Source organism: Amblyraja radiata, chromosome 1 (assembly GCF_010909765.2).
Source record: "Amblyraja radiata isolate CabotCenter1 chromosome 1, sAmbRad1.1.pri, whole genome shotgun sequence".
NCBI classification, from domain to species: domain Eukaryota; kingdom Metazoa; phylum Chordata; class Chondrichthyes; order Rajiformes; family Rajidae; genus Amblyraja; species Amblyraja radiata.
In genome coordinates, this window is record NC_045956.1 from 86,103,450 (window position 1) to 86,126,056 (window position 22,607).

Here is a 22,607-nt window from a genome sequence, read left to right on the forward strand (position 1 = left end):
CTGTTTTTTCCCCATATCCCTTGATGTCGTTAGCCCCAAGAACTAAATGTAACTCTCTCTTGAAAACATCCAGTGAATTGGCCTGCACTGCCTTCTGTGGCAGAGAATTCCACAGATTCACAACTCTCTGCGTGAAGAAAGTTTGTTCTCATCTCAGTCCTAACTTTATTCTTAAACTGTGACCCATGGTTCTGAACGCCCCCAACATCGGGAACATTATTCCTGCAGTTACAGTAAGTGAAAATCTAGCAGGCAAGCAGGATGCTTTCACCAACCACCCCCATTTGAAGTCCACTATCTTCCACCGTATCTACCCAATGCTTGGTACTTACTTCCAGCAGCCACTGGTTGTCCTCCAGGATGCACCGAGCCGCAGCCTGATCCATGCCGGTCACCTGGGCGAATTCGGCACAGAGACTCTCACGGCAGCGGCGCAACGCTTCGACGCCTCCGACGGCCCGGGACTATTGCACTGAGGCTGCTCCATGACCGGAGCTGCAGTGAGCGACTCGCCAGCCCAGCAAACACTCGCCAGCCCCGCTCCCCGTCCGCATCTGTCCCCGCCGCTGCTTCCGCTTCCAACACCCGCGGCCCATGCAGTTGATATGAGTTTTGACATTTTCGTTGATCACAGAATTTCTCACAACAGAGCGAGAGAAATTTGTGATCAGCGTGAGAATTTGGTGAAATGCGTGATTCTCACGCTCAATGCATGGGATTTGGCAGCCCTGCCTCTCAATCCCCCTCTCCCTCTCCCCCTCTCCCTCTCCCCCTCTCTCTCTCCTCTCTCTCTCCACCTCTCTTTCTCTCCCCTCTCTCTCTCCCTCCCACCCACCTCACTCTCATCCCTCTCTCTCCCCCCTCTCTTCCGCTCTCTCTCCTCTCAACCCCCCTCTCCCTCCCCCCTCCCCCTCTCTCTCTCCTCTCTCCCCTGTCTCACCCCTCTCACTCTCTCCCCTTCCCTCTCTCTTCTCTCTCCCCCTCTCTCTCTCTCCCCCCTTTTTCTCCCCCCTTTTTCTCCCCCCTCTCTCTTCCCCTCTCTTCCCCTCTCTTCCCCTCTCTTCCCCTCTCTTCCCCTCTCTTCCCCTCTCTTCCCCTCTCTTCCCCTCTCTTCCCCTCTCTTCCCCTCCCTTCCTCTCTCTTCCTCTCTCTCCCTCTCTCACCCCCTCCCTCCCTCTCTTCCCTCTCTCTCCCTCTCTCTCTCCCTCTCTTACTCCCTCTCTTTCTCTCTTCCCCCTCTCTCTCCCACCTCACTCCCCCCTCTCACTCGTCCCCAGTCTCGCCTCTCTCTCCCCCCTCTCCCCTCTCTCCCTTCTATTTCCCCTAACTCTCTCTCCCCTCTCTTTCCCCTAACTCTCTCTGCCCCCCCCCTCGCTCCCCCCCCCTCTCTCTCTCCTCTCTTCCCCTCTCGCTCTCCCTCTCTTCCCCCTCTCTCCCTCCCACCTCACTCTCCCCCTCTCTCTCGTCCCCTCTCTCCTCTCTCTCCCCCCCTCTCTCTCGTCCACTCTCTCCTCTCTCTCCCCCCCTCTCTCCCTTCTCTGGCTGATCATCCCCTATCAATAACCCGTGCCTGCCTTCTCCCCATATCCCTTGACTCCACTAGCCCCTAGAGCTCTTTCTAACTCAATGACAATCCATGATAATGACAATCCATGTTTGAAAAACCCGGCAAGAAACTTTCGCTGTGCATGCGCTGTAGGCTGCGGTGCATGCGCTGTAGGCTGCGGTGCATGCGCTGTAGGCTGCGGTGCATACGCTGTAGGCTGCGGTGCATGCGCTGTAGGCTGCGGTGCATGCGCTGTAGGCTGCGGTGCATGCGCAGTACACAGTCCACGCTGCAAAGGCAGAATTTCAGCTGCCTTCAGCTCCCCTTGAAATTGACGGCTTGAAACAGCGTCGACGGCACGTGAGCTGCACACACTTTCACGTATTACAGATTGATCACTTAGATAGGCATAATTCTCCCGTGCCTTTACTATTCATATTTAATAATTATCATATTATAATTTTAGTCAGGGTAGGGAGTGCCTACCTTGCCAACCCTGACGGCACGTGCCTGATTCAAGGAGGCCACTCCTCTTTCTTCCAAACTCAACAGAGTGCAGATTTAATCTGCTTCATCTCTCATAGAAAAAAACTGCAATACCAGGTTTTTTTATGGGCATGGTGGCAAAGCTAGGGAGGCACAGTGGCGTGGTGGTAAAGTTGTTGCCTTACAGCACCAGAGACCCAGGTTCAATCCTGACTACAAGTGTTGTCTGTACAGGTGTTGTCTGTATGTTCGCCTCGTGACTGCATGGGTTTTCCCCGGGTGCTTTGATTTCCTCCCACACTCCAAAGATGTACAGGTTTGTAGGTTAATTTGGCTTTGGTAAAAATAGTAAATTGTCCTTATTGTGTAGGATAGAGCTAGTGTACGGGGATCACTGGTCGGCAGGGACTCAGTGGGTCGAAGTAAGAGATACTGTACTTATCTCTACAGTAAAGTCTATTTCTAAAGTAAAATAATGTTTTTAAGTATAATTATGGAATAAAATCAAATGCACTGTGGTAGATTATGATCAGGATTCTAATGGTAAATTGAGGTCTTGGACTGCAAAAGTGCTTTAAGGTTTGCTACCCAAGCCTCCTTATGCTTCTCTCACTTCCAATGTTCTTCCAGCGGTAACAGTGCTGCTTAATGTGTCTCTTTCAATATTTAGACCAGCATAGCATTAAGATATCAAAATATTAGAAAAAAGCACAGCCATGGGCGTCTTCCTCAAACCAAATGTATACATTTTGGCAGCAAGTAGTAAAAGCACAGAAATTGTAACTTGGCTCCTCGACTTCCACCCTGGCCTTGCTTCAAGCAGATAGGAGATAACAATGAGGACAAATAGCGGGGCAGATTTCTGAGTGGCATGGCAATAATGATGGGAGGTTTCAACTATCCTGATGTTAACTTTGATAGTAACAAGGTAAAGAGCACAGAAGGTAAACAAAACTCTTGAAATGCAAGAAAATAACCTTTTAAATTCTGCACACAACATATGGCTGCACACAAATATGGCCACAGTTTGCACACTATTGTGCAGTAGTCTTTGGGAAATGTTTTCTGACATGGTTGGATAGGAATTGACAGAGTTTTTTTGTGATTTAACAGAAAATAAAAAAGCAATTTCAAACTGCTGCACCAGAGCAGATAAACATCCTCTGAGCACAGATCTCATAATGTTAAATAAGAGCTTAAAATGAGTGCAGCTACATGCTCATAAATTATGAAGCAGTGCTCTCTATTAGTGTAGTTTAATAATTCCACATGAGAATGACAATTAATTAATCAAGGTTGTTAAGTGTATGTGCAGTTTCATACTTGCATGCATCATTAAGTTAATAAAGTTCATTTTTTTCCTGTGAAAAGATTAACTGGCTACAGTCCTTGCGTCAGGATGTTTTTATATAGCCATTGATTACTGTGCAGTTGTTCCATTACTGCTACAGGTGCACAACCTTTTATCCGAAAGCCTTGGGACCAGACACTTCTCGGATTTAGGAATTTTTCGTATTTCGGAATGGCAGATTTTTAGCGTAGATTAGGTAGGTAGCGCGGGCGGCTTGAAAAGTCTGGAGCGGCTGCCTCCTCCCCGGAGACCGGGGAGTCATTGTAAATCATTGCTTAAATGTTAGTCAGTTAGTTTGGAGGGATTTTATGTGGTGGGGGGGGTGAAGGGGGAAACTTTAATTCTTAGTCCCCTACCTGGTCGGAGAGGCGGGGAGCGGGCAATGCCTTACCGGGTCGCCGTGCAGTAAGCTCCGGAGCGCTGTGGCCGCCGACTCCCAACATCGTGGAGCTGGGGCTGCGGGCGTCCGGCCGTGGGCGGCGCCGGTTGGAGCTCCGACCCCGGCAACTCTACCCCTGGCTGCGCGGCGCTCCAAATCCAGCGCCGCTGTGGCCTGCAGCCCCAACATCGCGGAACTGGGGCTGCAGGCGTCCGGCCGCGGGCCGCGCTGGATTTGGAGCGCCGTGCAGCCAGGGGTAGAGTTGCCGGGGTCGGAGCTCCAACCGGCACCCCCCTTCACCCCCCCCCCTTCACATAAAAGCCCTCCAAACTAACTGACTAACATTTAAGCAATGATTTACAGATGTTTAAGTGTCTCCCCAGTCTCCGGGGAGGAGGCAGCCGCTACAGTAGTATAGACCTGGGTTGAACGTGGGTCGTTTCGGGTCAAGTTTGGCGCGAAACGCGAGCTTTGGTGTGCAGACGACATCCTGGGAAAAATGTCCGGTTTTCGGAGCTTTTCAGTTTCCGGAACTCCGGATAAAAGGTTGTGCACTTGTACTAAACATGCTGAACTATTTAATGAGATGTTCTGCCAAAAGGAGTGAGAATTTACGTCCTGATTTTCTTTTTACATTAAGGACCTGTCTGACTGAGAAATGTCCGTGCCTTATTTTTCATGATTTTAAAGTAATGCTTCATTATAGAGATACACAATGATCCTATCTTTGATTCCACTAAAGTAATGGAATCAGCTCTTTAGCTGCTTACACTTGAACAATGTGCATCCACTGGGCATAACTGTTCAAGATGATAGTAATTTGTTCATGCCCAGATGATACAGACTACTTATCCGCATTGGTTCTTGCTCTCAAAAACTGGCTCTGCAGCTTGCAATTTTTGTGCCAAATTGGTACCAAAATGGTGTTCATTACAAAGATACTAATTTGTGCAGAGAATTAGAATGTTCAACTGCTCCCAATCTGGCCCAGCCTTGGTTTCCTGCCTGCAGGGTTATTTCTGCCAATCACTGGTTTGGCAAGCACTCAGAAGGTCTTTGCAAAAGCTGAAATATCCATTACAAATAGTAGCAGACTGTGTAGCTGCCACTTCCCCCATCCAGGCACCTGCAGACGGCTGGCAGCTATCGAGCGGTTGATTTACCAGTCTGCTGGTAACCAGGCGAGAAGGGAGGCAGGAATGCAATGTGTGTGTTTCCTAGCCCCAGTCCTGCTGATCTCAGCTGGCTGGCCTTAACTTGGTGATTCACACCTCTGGTTGTGTCACTTTAGGCATGGGTACGTACGGGGGAGGAAGTTCTCAACTAGTCATTGACCATAGCTCTGAAGCCAAGGATAGGTCATAAGTGAGAGGAGTTGAATTTGTCCAATTCAGCCCATCAAGTTTACTCTGCCATTCAAACATGGCTGATATATCTCTCCTTCCTTACCCCATTCCCCATAACCCCTGACACCCATACTAATCAATAATCTATCTATCGCTGCCTTAAAAATATCCATTGACTTGGCCTCTACAGTCTTCTGTAGCAAAGAATTCCAGATTCACCACCCTCCAACTAAAGAAATTCCTCCTCATCTCCTTTCTAGTCAAGTCAAGTCAAGTCACATTTATTTATATAGCACATTTAAAAAACAACTCTCGTTGGCCAAAGTGCTTTACATTTGTTATAAGAATAGCACAACAAAACAAACTACATACATATATACATATAGCCCTCACTCAGAGGACACCAGGAAAGGCTTGGGAGTATAGATAAGTCTTTAGTCTTGACTTAAAAGAGTCAATGGAGGGGGCAGTTCTGATGGGAAGGGGGATGCTGTTCCACAGTCTAGGAGCTGCAACCGCAAAGGCGCGGTCGCCCCTAAGCTTATGCCTAGACCGCGGGATATTCAGCAGCCCCAAGTCGGCCGATCTGAGGGGCCTGGAGGTGGAGTGGTGGGTGAGAAGACTTTTGATGTAGGAGGGGGCAAGCCCATTGAGGGCTTTGTAGACATAGAGGAGGGTCTTGAAATGTATATGGAACCGCACAAGGAGCCAGTGGAGAGAGGCCAGGATCGGGGTGATTTGGTCCCTTTTTCGGGTGCCCGTCAGGAGTCTCGCTGCGGCGTTTTGGACCAGTTGCAGGCGGGACAGGGAAGATTGGCTGATGCCAGTGTAAAGGGAGTTGCAGTAATCTAGGCGGGAGGAGATGAATGTGTGGATGATCTTTTCCAGGTCACCAAACTGGAGGAATTGTTTTATTTTTGCTATCGTCCAAAGCTGAAAGAAGCTAACTTTTACCACGGCATTGACTTGTTTGTCAAATTTCAGTGCTGAGTCAAATATCACGCCAAGGTTTTTGACGTGAGGTTTGAGTAGTGGAGTAAGGCTTCTAAAGGTGCATCCTTTTATTCTGAGACCATGGCCTCTGGTCCTAGACTCTCCCACTAGTGGAAACATCCTCTCAATGTCCACCTGTGAGGTGCAGAGAGTGAGCGTGGAGGTGGTGCTGGGCACAGAAACGTAAACCATGGTTCGTCATGAACAGGCTGTTTCTGACGGCATTGGATTAATTGACGTTACTGATTTTGCATTATCTGTGGAGACGGTGCCCTCCATTACACTGTATAATTACCCCTGTTTAACCATGACTTTAAAATTCACCACTCTGGCTAAAGAAATTCTTCTTCATCTCCATTCTGAAGTTACGTCCTTTTATTCTGAGGCAGTGGTCTCTGGTTCCAAACTCTCCCATTACTGGAAGCATCTTTTCAACATCCAATCTATCTAGGGCTTTCAGTAGTTTAATTTTAGTTTAGACTTGAGCTTCGACATACAGCGTGGAGACAGGCCCTTCAGCCAACCGAGTCCGCACTGACCCACAATCACCCAATCACAGAGATAAGCCTCACCTAAGTAATCACATTGAACATAGATAATAAACAAATGAATCATAGGAGAGTTGGTAACAATGTGAGAGATATCGTTGCAGCATCAAGGGAAATAAGGAGAGGGGGAATGGGAATGATGAGATTGTTCTGGTGGGAGCTGGCATGTGTCATTATCTATATTACAGTGAACGAGTATCAATCTTGCTGTCAAGTCATTTAACATTGGCGGGAAACTGCAACCATTTTTGATGAGTAGGTCACACAATAAAGGCAAATTTGTGAATGCGTTGAAGTGTTTGCCCTTATTTCCTGTTGTTGATCTACCTAATCACCTCCAAGGGACAATTGAACCAGTGACAGTTCCTGCATCTCCCTTGGTGGGGATCACTCACTCACAATCTTGATCCATTTCCCATTGCACACACGTGTCCTTCCTAGCATTGGGGTGGGAGTGGCGGCGCCTAACGGCAGCGGCTCAACTACAGTCGTCTGTCTTTTTTTATTTTTGTCTTGTTAAATGTATGTCTTGAGTTAGTTTTTATATATTTTTTTATAGTTGTGTATATGTGGGGGGTGGTGGGGGGGCTGTGGGGGAACCCGTTTAAATCTCTTCCCTGTGCGGGGACCCGACTATTCCCTGTCGGGTCTCGGATGTCGTTGGGCCTAACATCGTGGAGCCGGCGGCGACCTCCGGCCAGGACTAACCTGAGGGCTCCAGTTGCAGAGCCTGCGGAACTGAAATCGCGGAGCTGGCCAACTTCGGAGCGGGAAGAGCTGTGGTGGCGGGCGGCTGCGACCCGACTTTGGAGTTCGGAGGCACTGGCCGCAGACCCGGTGAACAGGAACATCGGGAGCTCCAAGTCCCTGGTGGGAGACCGCATTTCCGAGCTCCACAACGGCGACTTCTCCCGCTGGAATCGCAGGTTTAAGGACATGGAGCCGGGGCCTAACATCGCCCGGCGTGGCTTAAATGGCCTCAGGACTTACCATCGCCCGCCGGGGGCTTTAACATCGGAGCCCCAGTTCGCCTCGACACTGCAGTTGGACTGCTGGACCACGGGAGAAGGAACAAAGGGTAGAGATAAAGACTTTGCCTTCCATCACAGTGAGGAGATGTTGGAGACTCACTGTGATGGATGTTTATGTAAACTGTGTTAAGTGTGGGTCTTGGATTGTTTTGTAATGTGAAAAACTGTAGAAATTATATTTCGTTCAAATCTAGGTTTGAATGACAATAAATGCATTCTATTCTATTCTATTGCTTGAAAAGCATAGGTCAGGCGTTGGCTCGATAGTTTCTGCAGAAAGATACAGTGAAATGTTTATTCTGCTGCTATCCATCCAGTCATGCTATACATTAGTACAATAGATCCTTTTATTGGAATAATACATATAGAGTCACCAAGTTCTGGTGCCATCTTGCAACTTGCAAGCCTCTGAATTGTCTGGTCTTAGCCAAGAGTGATATGCAATTCTTATATATCTCATTTTAAGACCCGGCGGAGTGGCAGAACTAGATCGATGAAGTAGGGGTCGGACTGATCCAACACGATGCCGTCAGCTCCTTCCACCGCCACTCCGTACAGCTGTCGCACGCTGCACACAAATTTGTTTACTCACCCGGCTGCTGGAGGGCCTCTTAAATCAATTGAACCATAGTAATCATTTCTTTAAGAAAGAACTTTCTGATTTAGTGATTTTCTTTCTTTGCTGTCTTCAGATTTGACCGTGCCACATATGGCACACATTTAGCTCAGGATATATGGTTGAAATCAGATTTCCAGACAATTGTGTTTACATTAACTAGATGACCATTATTCTTGGTGGCTCTTGGTGTTTGGGCAGAAGGCTTTAATAAGAATCTCCCTTCCCATTCATTCAGACAATTGGAGAGTGTCTTGAGGTTACTTATTTTCTGGTGTTAAAATGGGGGGTTTCCTGCTTCCACAGGTGCTCATGTTCCGATGGATTTGAAGGTGAGAACTGTGCAGTGAACATTGATGACTGTGAGGACAATGACTGTGAGAACAATTCCACCTGCATTGATGGGATCAATAACTACACCTGCCTCTGTCCACCTGAATACACAGGTAAGGGGCTCGCAGCAATCTCATTATTAACAAACAATTGCATATTAGGCACAAGTGTGAGGTTATCTGTTTTTAGCATGTAAAGTACAACAGAAGAACTGTTACATTATTTATTTTTCTCATCGGCAATAAATAATAAAAACAAAACAGCATTTACTGCGTTTGAATGTGGACCACGTCCTCAAATAGGACATCACTGAATAGCTGATATTAGCATTGTCTCCTCCATTTTTTCACATTGATTAATTCTCCTTATCTCTTCTTTCCTGAAGGCACTGACTCATGCTGGGATTATGGTTCCACAAGTAGTGGCAACCTTCCAGTAAATCAACGCTGCCTGTGCTTCATGTGAAGCCAGATGTAGCGTCCATGTTTATCATCGCCCCAGCCAAGATCAGCTCATTTAGCAAAGACCAGAAATTGAACCTGGAAGTTTCTTAGACTGTGTCTGGTGTCTAATATACACAGTGGGACACACATGTATGGCAGAAAATGATGTGCTAGTTTGCAAAATAATCTAAAATCTAGAATTATTATTTGTTGTTAATATTTGAATGCTTAAAATCCCTTTTAAGATAGGAGAAAATGCATATTTTACACAAATGGATTAAGTGCTCAGCACTGATACTGCAAATGAAATCTCTAGGCGTTAAATTCCCAAGTGTTGAGATATTTGACAGGTGATTAAACCTGTAGGTGGCAATTTCGCATTATGCATAATTTTCTTATTATTGTAATTTATGTAAAATATCTTCTAAGCTCGTTCCTAGTTTCTTTTTTCTACTTGTCTTTTTACTGATTTGTTGGTTGAATTGGGATTTGTAATCGCTGGCCTTAATCTTAAAACAAAGTACTTTTGCAAATAAATAGTACAGTTTAGTCTATTGAATTTTCTGCTGCATTTCCAACAATACATTATTGAATCAGAGCCTTCTGGAGAGGTGGAAGCCTGGATGCCTTTTACCATTGAAGATAAATGTGAAACTCGGGGATAGTGCTAAATAACTAACGAGGTAGTTGCGTCGCATGCATAAACATAAAATAGCAGAAGTACAAGATATTAATGTTGGGACTCCTTCTCTCTGTGTGTATTTGTTTGGAATACCTTTCCAGTTTTCTGCAGGCAGTCGATAACCACCACAAAGTTTGTTGTAGGTTGAGAAGGAACAGAGCTACAGGCTTGAATGATACAGATTACAGCCTGTTTTATTTCACAACATGACCTTTTCCAACTGTGATTATCTGTGCAAAGTTTCACGTTTCAGGTGTATTTAGTAAGGATTCTCTCAAATGGAATATTAAAAATGCTTTCTTGTTTACAATTCACAAAATGAAATGGGAAACTTACAATTTTGTTTACACTATATTTAGATTCCTCTTAAATATTCTCTCATGCAGATCTCGTGTAGTTGCCACAGCTACAGTGATCTCTGGTGGATATAAGCTCAATGATGATGGGACCACCTTTTATACTAACATGATATTTAAGCAAATCTCAGGAGTGGGTCCCCTGAGATTGCATCTGCAGATTTCTTGACACCCTTCACCTAATTTGGATCATGCCTAATCCCCAAATACCAAGGAATATTTGGAATTATCAAACTCCTTACGAAAAGGATCACAACTATCTTTTTTTTTCTATGACAAACTTGAATTCTCCTCCTCTCACAGTGGATTTTATCCATGTCGCTCTAAGAATCATCCAAGATACAAATCTTGCCCTGTTCACTCGCTCGGGTGGGAGGTTTAGTGCTGAGTGTGGGCATATCCCAGTAATTATACCAGGATGAATAGCATAACTATTTTCACCATATAAATTAGTTCAACTTCCTAATAGTACAACTTGCGCTACAAAACTAAAAAGATCACTTCAAATGCACCAAGAACACACATGTATTTTGAGAATCTTGGATCCAACTTACATATTTTTCAAGATTTAAGATTCAAGATTCAAGATACATTTATTCATCACATGTGCCAGATGGCACAGTGAAATGAAATTCCCATACAGCCATACAATAAATAAAATAAAGAACGCACACTATAGAATTTGACATAAAACATCCCCACACAGCAGAATCAAAGTTTCCCACTGTGTGGGAAGGCACCAAAGTCAGTCTCTTCCTCCACTGTTCCTCGTGGTCAGGGCCTCCCCAAGCCCTCCGCAGTTGCAGCTACGGGTGGCCCGATGTCCAGGACCGCTCGCCGGGGTGATACAAGTCCGACGTCGGGGCTGCGGGACGTCCTCAGCGGCGTGGACACAGAGTCGGCCCCCTCCTACCGCAGTCGGCGGCTTCCAAAGTCCGCAGGCCGCGCCGGGTGGAGGCTGCTGCTGGTGGCCCTCTGCAAGGCGCCCCAGGACTCCACGATGACGGTCAGCGCCGCCCGCATTGGAAGCTCTCCACACCAGAGCTCCACGATGTTGGAGCAACGGCCCAACGCTCCGGAGCTCCAAACGGCGACCCAGGTAGGCATCGCCCGCTCCGCGGTGACTCCAGCGCTGCGCCGCCGCTGTAGCAGCCCCGGTCCGGTTCCCGGTCCCCGGCAGGAAAGGCCGCTCCGATCCAGCTGGTAGGCCGCGAGGTGGGGGGCGAGGACGCGACTCGGAGAAATAGTCGCGTCCCTGCCAGGAAGAGACTGGGAAACGGTTTCCCCCTTACCCTACCCCCCTCCCCCACATAGAAAAGTTAAAGTTTCCCCCAACACAAAACTTTAGACTAACTAAAAATTTTAAAAAAGATTGAAATAACAGACAGGCTGTAGGTAGAGGCTGCTGCCAGTGCAGCGCCCCAACCCATCCATCATACAGTATATCTTTCCCTGGCATGTATGATATTTTGTGCCTAGTACTCATTCCAAAGATGTACAGGTTGTAAGCTAATTGACGGTACAATTGTAAATCGTCCGTAGTCTGTGTCTGAAAGTGTTAGTGTGCAGGGATCGTTGGTCAACGTGGACTCGGTGAGCAGAAGGGCCTGTGTCCGCACTGTATCTCTAAACTAAACTAAATTACTTCCAGGCAAGGAGAAGCAATGCAGCTCGAGCACCAGTAAATTTTGCAACTGATTTGAGCTCCAGTGAGCCAGTGAGGTCAGCCCAACTTCAGTATCAGAGCATCACATTCCCTGTCCCGCCTGAAGGTAAATGAAGGTGACATTTTTCCGGAGATTTACTCTATTGAGAAGAAAGGCAATTCAAAGTGACTAATGAAGAATATACAGTATTGGCATGTATCAATAGGCAACATCATTTGGCGAACACCCTTTCATTAAGTGTAGGAAAGAGCAGATACTGGTTTACATCGAAGATAGACACAAAATGCTGGAGCAACTCAGCGGGAGAGGCAGCATCTCTGGAGAGAAGGAATGGGTGACGTACGATGGAATGGGTCACTGAAAAAGGGTCTCAACCATAAATATCACCCATTCCTTCTCCCCAGAGATGCTGCCTGTCCTGCTGAGTTTCTCCAACATTTTGTGTCTACCCTTTCATGTTCCTTTTAGAATGTCACATTTGAAACTCAATTGTTCCTCTACTGGAAAGGAGAAATTTTGACTTTGGATGTGAATTCAGCGATTTGAGACCATAAGACATATAACCATATAACCATATAACAATTACAGCACGGAAACAGGCCATCTCGACCCTTCTAGTCCGTGCCGAACACGTATTCTCCCCTAGTCCCATACACCTGCGTTCAGACCATAACCCTCTATTCCTTTCCCATCCATATAACTATCCAATTTATTTTTAAATGATAAAAACGAACCTGCCTCCACCACCTTCACTGGAAGCTCATTCCACACAGCCACCACTCTCTGAGTAAAGAAGTTCCCCCTCATGTTACCCCTAAACTTCTGTCCCTTAATTCTCAAGTCATGTCCCCTTATTTGAATCTTCCCCACTCTCAGTGGGAAAAGCTATCTATGTCTATCCCTTTCATCATTTTAAAGACCTCTATCAAGTCCCCCCTTAACCTTCTGCGCTCCAAAGAATAAAGCCCTAACTTGTTCACCCTTTCTCTGTAACTTAGTTGCTGAAACCCAGGCAACATTCTAGTAAATCTCCTCTGTACTCTCTCTATTTTGTTGACATCCTTCCTATAATTAGGCGACCAAAATTGTACACCATACTCCAGAATTGGCCTCACCAATGCCTTGTACAATTTTAACATTACATCCCAACTTCTATACTCAATGCTCTGATTTATAAAGGAGACATAGGAGAAGAATTAAGCCATTTGGCCCATTGTGTCTGCTCGGCCATTCGATCATGGCTGATCTATTTTATATTTTGGTTAACTTTCATTTAAAATTTCAATTACGCTATTGCCCAACATGATGACTCCTCCATAGTTTCTGTTGTTAGATGCCATTAACATAATTCCTGAAGGAAGCAAGTCCCTTGCCATTTTCTGATGGTGACCCAGACTGTTTGTAACCTTAGCATCTTATCTGAGCCTGAGGTATGCTTTCAAACCCCTATTCCATCCCATTGTCAAAACCACTTTCTTCCAGATCTATAATATCACCAATCTCTATATCTACTTCAGTTCATATGCCCTTACTCAGCTCATCTGCTGGCAGCATGCTCCTTGAATGCCTTTGTGACCTCTAACACTCAGTACTGAAGTGCTGTTCTGGCTCCCCTCCAATCTTTCATTCCCATAAAACTTTAGCTCACCCAAAACTTGCAGCTCATATCATAATTCACACCATATGTTGTTTTCAGTCTGAGGAAGGGTCTTGACCCGGAACAGCACCTATTCCTTCGCTCCATAGATGCTGCCTCACCCGTTGAGTTTCTCCAGCATTTTTGTCTACCTTCGTTTTTTCCAGCATCTGCAGTTCTTTCTTAAACATGTGTTGTTTTCATATCACCTCTGCGATCATTACCTAAAGGGCCTGTCCCACTTGGCCGTCATATACGCGACAGGCCGGTAGTGACTGACGCGTGACGGTCGCGTGCGTCATCATGCGTCCGCACAGCCGTCTGGAGCACGTGACGTCATTTGGAGATAGACACAAAATGCAGGAGTAACTCAGCGGGACCGGCAGCATCTCTGGAGAGAAGGAATGGATGATGTTTCGGGTAGGGACTCTTCTTCAGTCTGAAGAAGGGTCTCGACCCGAAACGTCACCCATTGTTTCTCTCCAAAGATGCTGCCGGTCCCACTGAGTTACTCCAGCATTTTGTGTCTATCTCCACAATCATCTTGGCCCCGCTCTGGGAGTAGGAGTGGGGGCGGATCCGGATGCGCAACGGCCGTGAGCCCCAGGCCGAGCTCGGCGATCGTCTGCCTGTTTCTGCTGCTGTTGGAGGTGAGACGTTGCGCCACACCAGGGTCTTGGGCCGGTCCCACTTTGGCCGTCACTTACACGACAGGCCGGTGGCGAGCGAAGATCCTGTACAGGACGAAGTCCACAATCCTCCACACCACTCCATGCACCCGCCCCGTGCTACCCACGCTCTACCCACACGCTAGCAGGTCGCGTAAATGGCGTGTGAATGACGGCCAAGTGGGACAGGCCCTTAACATTGCCTCCTAATACAGCGGCAACATGAGTTAAACATTCTCATCCTACCATTCAAATTCCTCATTGCTCCAGCCGTCCCTACCCCTGCATCCTCCTCCCACTATACAACCCACAAAGGCATCTACACCATTCCAATTCTGCCCTCCTTTCCTCCCATCTAGACACTTTCCTTGGTATGCCTCCTCATACATTTCTGCATTTCTACCACATTTTCCTCATATTTTTAAAAGCTTCCACCAAGATTTTGGTCAACTCGTGGCAAATTGTGTCGAATCCTACAAAGTACTACTAAAGACAAGCAATTGTTGTTAAACCCATTTCAGTTTCAGTTCCATTAACTGTCTGCTACTCAGTACAATGCAGCTGTGTAATGTAATGCAATGCAGATGTTATTGCGAAGGGAACATCAGCTGTTTACACCAGATCTAAGGGGGTACTCAATGGTGTTGCTACCTTGGTGACAAGCTAGAGCCTGTTATATGTGTGTTGCCAAATCATTTTGAGGCATTAGGTGTCTTGTCAACAAGTCAAGAAATAATAACTAGTTGTGGAAAGTCCTGACATCTGGTGAGCATTGAAGCCAGAAAATATAATGACCCATGTCTGCCAATAAACTAAATCAATTAATTGTGTTTACTGAGCTATTACTGTAATTTGTCAACACCATTTAAATGCACTTATCATTACAAACTACAAGAATATGTTTATGGTATTATGTCACAATTTTAAACATGGCCACTTGTCAAACGAAGAATGATTAGGGAGCTGGATATTAGTCATTAGAATAAGCAGAAATCAGCTCATCCAATAGATTGGTGGGCAAGTTCTGCATAGAAAAGTCTTCGAAGATAGACACAAAAAAACTGAGTACGTCAGCAGGACAGGCAGCATCTCTGAAGAGAAGGAATGGGTGATGTTTTGGGTCGAGACGCTTCTTCAGACTTTGGTTGGGTATCTGGTTGGTTCTGCGTTACAAATCTCAACCAATTTGTCATTGATCGGTTGCAATTTAACTTGTGTTGGAAAGAACTGCAGATGCTGGTTTAAACCGTGGACACAAAATGCTGGAGTAACTAAACGGGACAGGCATCGTCTCTGGAGAAAAGGAATAGCAGACGTTTTGGGTCGACACCAGTCTGAAGAAGGGACTAACCCATTCCTTCTCTCCAGAGATGTTTCCTGTCACACTGAGCTACTCCAGCTTGTTGTGTGTATCTTCAGTTTAACTTTATTCCCTGCAAGATGGGTGAAGGGAAATTAATTAGAATGCCTCCTCAAATCGCTGTCTCGGGAAACCATTCTGGGAAATGCAGCAGTGTGGACATCAGTGGATAACAAAATTCAGCTAAAATATGATGACCCCTGCCACCTTAGCAATGCTGCCAGTACTCCAAGGTTAGATACACCCTCAAAGAACAATGAATTGGATACTATAATAGTGAGCTACCCATGCCCACAAAGCCATACCCAAGTGCCATTCAGTGCTATCAGGAAAAGAATGGATAATGGGGATGGGGTGGAAAACTATTTTTTTTTTAAAGGATATTGCAAACTAATTGATAAATTACACCAAGCAATTACAGCGAGAGGATCAGGTTCCTGTGATCAACATGGGGATCTGTGCCCCTGTCAGAGGGAACTTTGTTCAAAATAGCATAAGCTTTTTAGATAAAGAATGACAGAGAATTCAATGAGGAAACTAGAAAGAGATAGGGGTGAATGAAAACTTTAAATAGTTACTAAGCTGATAATTTCTGCTGCATTATATTGTTCTCGTGTATTGCAAAAGAATAAACTCAGAAAATCTCATGTTTCTCTGTCTCTTGTCACTGCAAGCTGCTAATCTGAATGAGGTGGAAAAAGGTCAGTCGCAGTCTGTTTCTCACATTTTCTCTTTTCCACGAGCCGTTAAGAGTTGGATTTTTTTTTCTTCCCGTCGCCCGCTTGTTCCTTGCAAACGAGGTGCATGATTTCGACCCCATATCCTCGGCCCACTGCGCTATTGCCATTTCCCCTCCCTTGAGGTAGCTGAGGATGTCAAGTCCAGCAATACTCCCCTCGTAAAACTCAGCTCATTACCCTTGAGAGGTGACTGGAGCTCATCCTCATGATGCACCGCCAAATTCTTTAAATTAAAAGCTTCCTTCCCAAAACTATCTTATGCAGAAACATAGTTATCCGTTATTATGGCAGCATCAATTCCTTATTAATTAGCTCTTTCCAACTTCTTGTGCATTACATTGGTTGAATAAATGAATATGATGCAGTTGTGATATGTCTGCTTTAGTGATCTGTGGCCCTCATTAACGAGATAGCAACTATCATTGCTTGCGCCATAATACAAAGGAGATGCTGCTTAATGTGTGGCATGGCCTGTGTCACCTGCTGGCCATTTAATATAGATTATAATACTTCATTTCTAGCAAAACATCCAAAGTAAATAATCCAGTTATCTGCTGGAATGTGCAATAAAGTAATTATCAAGGTTTCTAGGTCAGTTCATTGTCACATATACCAATTAAGGTACAGTGAAATTCAAATTACCGTACAGCCATATTAAAAAAAGCAACAAGGCTCACAACTACATAAAAGTTAACATAACATGCACCACAGGGGCTCCCCCATGTTCCTCACTGTAATGGAAGGCAATAAAGTTCAACCTCCTACCTCTTTATTCTCCTGCAGTCAATAGACAATAGGTGCAGGAGTAGGCCATTCGGCCCATCGAGCCAGCATCACCATTTAATGTGATCATGGCTGATCATCCACAATCAGTTCGTACGGGGCAGTTGAACCATCTGCAGCCCGCGGTCGAAGCCCTCGTCGGGGCGATCGAAACTCCCGTGTGGGAACGAACGAAACTCCCGCATCGAGTCGGTCTAAACTATGGAAACAATAAAAAACAATCAAGGTACATGACGAATCAAGAGACAATAGCTGCTGGAGTAGGCCATTTGGCCCTTCGTGCCAGCACCGTCATTCAATGTGATCATGGCTGATCATCCCCAATCAGTACCCCGTTCCTGCCTTCTCCCCATATCCTTTGACTCCACTATCTTTAAGAGCCATATCTAGCTCTCTCTTCAAAGTATCCAGAGAACCGGCCTCCACCGCCCTCTGAAGCAGAGAATTCCACAGACATTCCCAAGTTGCATGTTAGAAAATCAGATGCCAATAGAAAGCACAGGACTCAAGAAATATTACTGACATCCTCAATGTTTCCTTTAATGGAACCAAATCCAAAACAGCCAATAAATATTTTGCATTAAACCATATAAACCATATAACAATTACAGCACGGAAACAGGCCATCTCGACCCTTCTAGTCCGTGCCGAACACGCATTGTATGTGTCATGAAATTTGTGCCAAGATAATAATCTATGCAGACACAAAATGCTGGAGTAACTCAGCGGGACAGGCAGCATCTCTGGAGAAAAGGAATGGGTGACGTTTCGGGTCGAGCCTCTTCATCAGACTATGCATATATCTAATCAAGGACAGACAGAGTTGGGTTTAATCTCTTCTACTTACTTCTAAAAATAATAGTCTGAACAATACGATGTCATTAAACAAACAAACTGTCATCCCATGTGGGTGAATGGAATCACAGGCTTCATTCCACACCTGCCCATGCTTCATACATGGCTTTTCTTATTTTAAATAGTCCAGTTGTTCTATCTTCAAGGTCAGCTGGTGTCGCTAGAAAGAGCTGTGCTTCCTATGGTCAAATATCATGTTAGGTTCTGTTTCTCAGGAGATTTTCACGAACTGTATACAGTTAGTTTTTTGTGCGAAAGACCCTAAATCACAAGCCTAGGAACTATTTAAATAAATCAGCTATTATGTTTTGTTTATTTATTAATAGTAGAAGTTACTTGACGATGATGATGATATTTTATTGTAGCTAGGTGCAGTGAAATTCTTTGTTTTGGCATATAAAGTACACAAAAAGTTGCCCCAAAGTCGCCGACAAAGTTACACAACACAGTCATCCCTTCATCATCTCCCCCCCCCCACCCCCACCCCACGGGTCTCCCTTAGTTATCAACGTCCTTGCTATTTGATGCCTGCAGAGTACCTTTTATAATAATTTTATATTGCACAATCCAGAATGAACAGAATCATCATCAGCTTCTGGTCAATAGTCATCTTCATCATTATTACTCTCGCTAGTATATATTTTGATAGTTATGTGCAGTGATATGCTTGAGATGGCCATTCTAATATTCTTCTTTCTAATATTCAAATACTTTCCTCCCATTCCTTCCCCTTGGTCATTTTGTACTTTTTGAGAAATGTTGTCAATCTGGTGCATAACAGCTGTTAATATATTTGGGAATTAGCAGTCAGCAAGCCTCATAGATTCCCCAGCACTCCTGTGAAAGGCCAGAAGGACATTCTGTGCTTTATAAGTAGTTGTCTCTGTTTTAATCAGGGTATAACATCTGTGAAGTAGAAACATTGAACTTGGATATTGGGGGATTTCAAATAAATGCTTTACCTCGCCTTTCTACGCCTTAGTCAGAGTATAACATCTGTGAAGTGGGAATATTATACGCTGGATATTGGGGGAGATGAAAAAATGCTTTAACTCGCTTGATTTAAGATTCTTGTTGTCACTGGAGAGGGAGAAGTGCCAAAATATAATTGTCGGCAGGATGTTGGTGGTCTTAAAGCAATTATTAGTAATAACATTTCATTGGGGATTATAGGTGAGGAATGCACGTGTGAGATTACACATCAACACCTTTCAACATGGAATTTGTTTCGAGTGTTGCCACCAGCATAAAAAACTTTAATTTACATCAGCACTGGCTTGTTAAATGGTCATTGTGGATTCAGCATTAGTAGGTGGCAGTGCTGATGATATTAGGTAGAGCTTTTTCACATAGTGTTGAACTACTGAGCTGCTTTTGTCATTGTGAAGCTGCTCCTTCACGATGATTTTACTTCAAACTGAGTACAAAGTGTGATTTTTCTTTTGATGCACATACTTTCTCATTGGAATCATAAATTATGAATATTGCCTCTATGCCATCCCACTTTAGAAATGCTTAGTTTAGTTTATTATTGTCAAGTGTACAGAGATACAGTGCAAACTTTTGTTCTGCCTACTATCCAGTCAAATCATACCAAGTGTGCAATCATGCACACGTACAAGAGTGGAATGATTGTAGCGCATAATAGTAGATCCTCTTCTAGGACAACATGCATAGAGTTGCCATGCTCTGGTGTCATCTTAGAAACATAGGTGCAGGAGTAGGCCATTCAGCCTTTCGAGCCAGCACCGCCATTCAATATGATCATGGCTGATCATCCAAAATCAGTACCCCGTTCTGGCTTTTCCTCATATCCCTTGATTCCTTTAGCCCTAAGAGCTAAATCTTGTAATTTGCAAGCCCTAGTCTGTGAAATCAAGCCTGATTTTGGCCAGAGATAGGCATTTCTTATTTTCCCACTTTAAGGCCTGGTGTCCTGGCAGCACTGGATCGAACATTGTAGGGGTCGTCCTGGCCTGGCATGATGTCGATCTGTGCTGCTGTTGCAGGTGGCGCTCCATTTGCTTGCTCACCCGGCTGCTGTACAGCCTCCACCGGTCACCGCGACTTCCCTCTCCAACACCACCAAGACCTGCAGCCACTGCACCCCTGCCAGCTGTTGCCTCCCACAGCTTCCCATCCCCTTCCATGAGCCAAGGGCACCATGTACCACTTCCCCAAACAGACCACGGAACATTAGGATGCTTTCTAAGGAGCATGCCAAATTTGCCAAGATAACATTTTAGTGTGGCACAGCTGTTTCCTCACTGTATCTCTAAACCAGTGGCGGCCCATAACCCAAAATCATCCGGCCCGCAAGCGTTTTTTTTCCCCCGTAATTATACGGCCCGCAGACTTCCAACATCACCGGTACCTCCCGGGTCCTGATTTGATGCCTGTCATCCAGGGCGGGATGGGGGCGGGATCCATGTGTACACATGATATGTGGCCCGCCATCCACTCACAGACATGTGTCCTGGCCCTTATGCAGAACAAGTTTGCCGACCCCTGCTCTAAACTAAACTAAACAATTACTTTAAAAAGAAACAATTGGAGAGGAAAAAGGGAAAAAAAGGAAACAAATTGAAACAGAAAGGTACAGCCACATCCAGGAGAGAATAATTTTTCAATGAACTCTAGCTAGCTGCCTGCTGCAAACAGACACGTCCAGTTGGCCTGAGCACATTAGTGCACAGAAAACAACCTCACCAGCATGCTGGAAACATTCAGCACATCTGGCAGCATCAGGAACTGGGAAACAGTATCAGCATTCTGTGAGAAGTACCCTTCATCAGAATAAGTGAGAGAACAAGCATGCTTTATGTTGTTATGTTTACAGTCTTAGAGGAATACAGCACGGAAACATGCCCTTCAGCCCAACTTGCCCATGCTAACCAGGATGCCCCATTTATATTAATCCCACCTGCCCATGTTTGGCACATATCCCTCTAAAACTTTCCCAACCATGTTCCTGCCCAAATGTATTTTAAATGTTGCTATAGTACCAGCCTCAAATACCTCCTCTGGCAGCTTGTTCCATATACCCACCACCCGCTGTATGAAAATTATGCAAACTTACCCTTCTCACCTTAAACCTATGTCCTCAGGTTCTTGATTCCCCTCCTCTGGGTTAAAGGTTCTGCATGTACCCCATCTATTCCCTCATCCTATAGTAAGGAGCAGAGTCAATACAGAGGGAATGTCAATGAGTGTGTGCGGACCAAATTTGGCAAGATAACAATTACTTTAAAAAGCAACACTTGGAGAGGCATAGGGAAAAAAGAAAACAAATTGAAACAGAAAGGTAGAGCCACATCCATGGCGAAAATACAAAAGGGGTTAAGCAAAAAAAAAAAACTGCCAATGCTAGAAATGTTAACGAGGGGATTCTCAGTCTGTTATCATTCCAAGTTATTCCAATGTATATGCCCCAGTCATATTTGATATTCATTAAAGTGAAACTGGTCCATTCACCAATATTATTGCCTCAAAATCTTTCCTTAGCAGGACATGTGAATAGATGTCAGCATTCTCTCCTAGGCCAACATCTGTGTCATTGAGGATCTAATCCAACTTACCCTGCCCAGATGGGCAAGCTTCTTCATCCCTGTACCCAACACCTGACTCTCTGTATTGACATTGTGCCTAAAAGTAAAGAAAACACTTCATGGATATTGCCAGAACTTCCTTAAAATATAACATCTTCTTCAGCTCTTTGGGGTCCCTGGTCACTCAAAAGTAAAGGGGCTTCTCATTAGTGGGGGTTGGTGAAGGCCAAATAAAAATGGAGCTGAGAACCAAACAACTCCTCCTCCCATGCTATCCATCACCGTCTACCCAACCCATGGACAAACCAGCAGATCCCAAGTTGGCCTCATCAACCACAACTGAATCCATAAAATTGGAATGGAAGCAGTTCATCCTTGATGCAGGCGGAATGAACTAGTTAAGAACGTTTCTTTACTACACCTATGTCTAAATTCAATGTCAGCATCAGGCAGACCTGAGATAGACTTTAAGATGCAGATTCAGGGGAAATGTTCCCTCGGCGCCATTTAGGAGTGGCGTACATGGAATAATCACTCTCAGCAATTCTTTACTTACTGTGACCTTCATAGATCACTTAGACTCAATTGCATGAAAAGAATATAGATTAAACGAGTGGCATTGAATGAAGTGCTGTTTGATAAGTTTGATTGAGTTTGCGAGGAAGTCAATTCAATGGCACAAGCACTTGGTGTGCGTGTAGAGAATAGCGAAGGGAAGGGAGCGCGCTGAATGCCTCTGCATGTGCTATTCTGATTGAATTGGTGGCTTCATCTGTGTACCGCGATAATTCACAAGGTGATGTAAACAATGCAAGGAATGGAGCCATTTGTATGGCTTTCCTTCGTTGAATATTAAGTTGATCAGCCATTCGGTTTTAAACGAGCAAGGAAATTGGTATGTACGCAGAGATTGAAAACATTTGGCGGCTCAAGTCTGCCTAATGCCTCGGCCCCATCTATTGGGAGTACAGGTGTTGTCTGGCTCTGGTGCAATCCATCGTTTTTCACATGATTGAATAACACACTGGTATCAGGAATCACCTAGGGAAGATCAACAAAGAAAAACATTCAGTATTTTGTTCTGTCTAATGAAACCATTTATCACACCAACTCCATCAGCAGCTTTAAGAAAGATGGAGACCTTTTTTCTGCTTAAACGTTAGTGTTCATAGTTCCCACACGGTAATATAGATCTCGCCTCTGTTACACAATCATTTATTTTAAATCTCATTGCAACAAT

The 22,607-nt window shown here is 45.0% G+C and overlaps 1 protein-coding gene across 5 annotated transcripts in view; it reads left to right on the forward strand.

Annotated features, from left to right (window-relative positions):
• slit2 (slit guidance ligand 2) overlaps window positions 1-22,607 on the forward strand; it is a 413,834-nt gene that overhangs the window by 358,777 nt on the left and 32,450 nt on the right. For all 5 annotated transcript variants that reach the window (XM_033026245.1, XM_033026264.1, XM_033026255.1 and 2 more), the window contains one exon: window positions 8,603-8,742. In XM_033026245.1, the coding sequence (XP_032882136.1) occupies window positions 8,603-8,742 (140 nt within the window). The remainder of the gene's footprint in view (window positions 1-8,602; window positions 8,743-22,607) is intronic.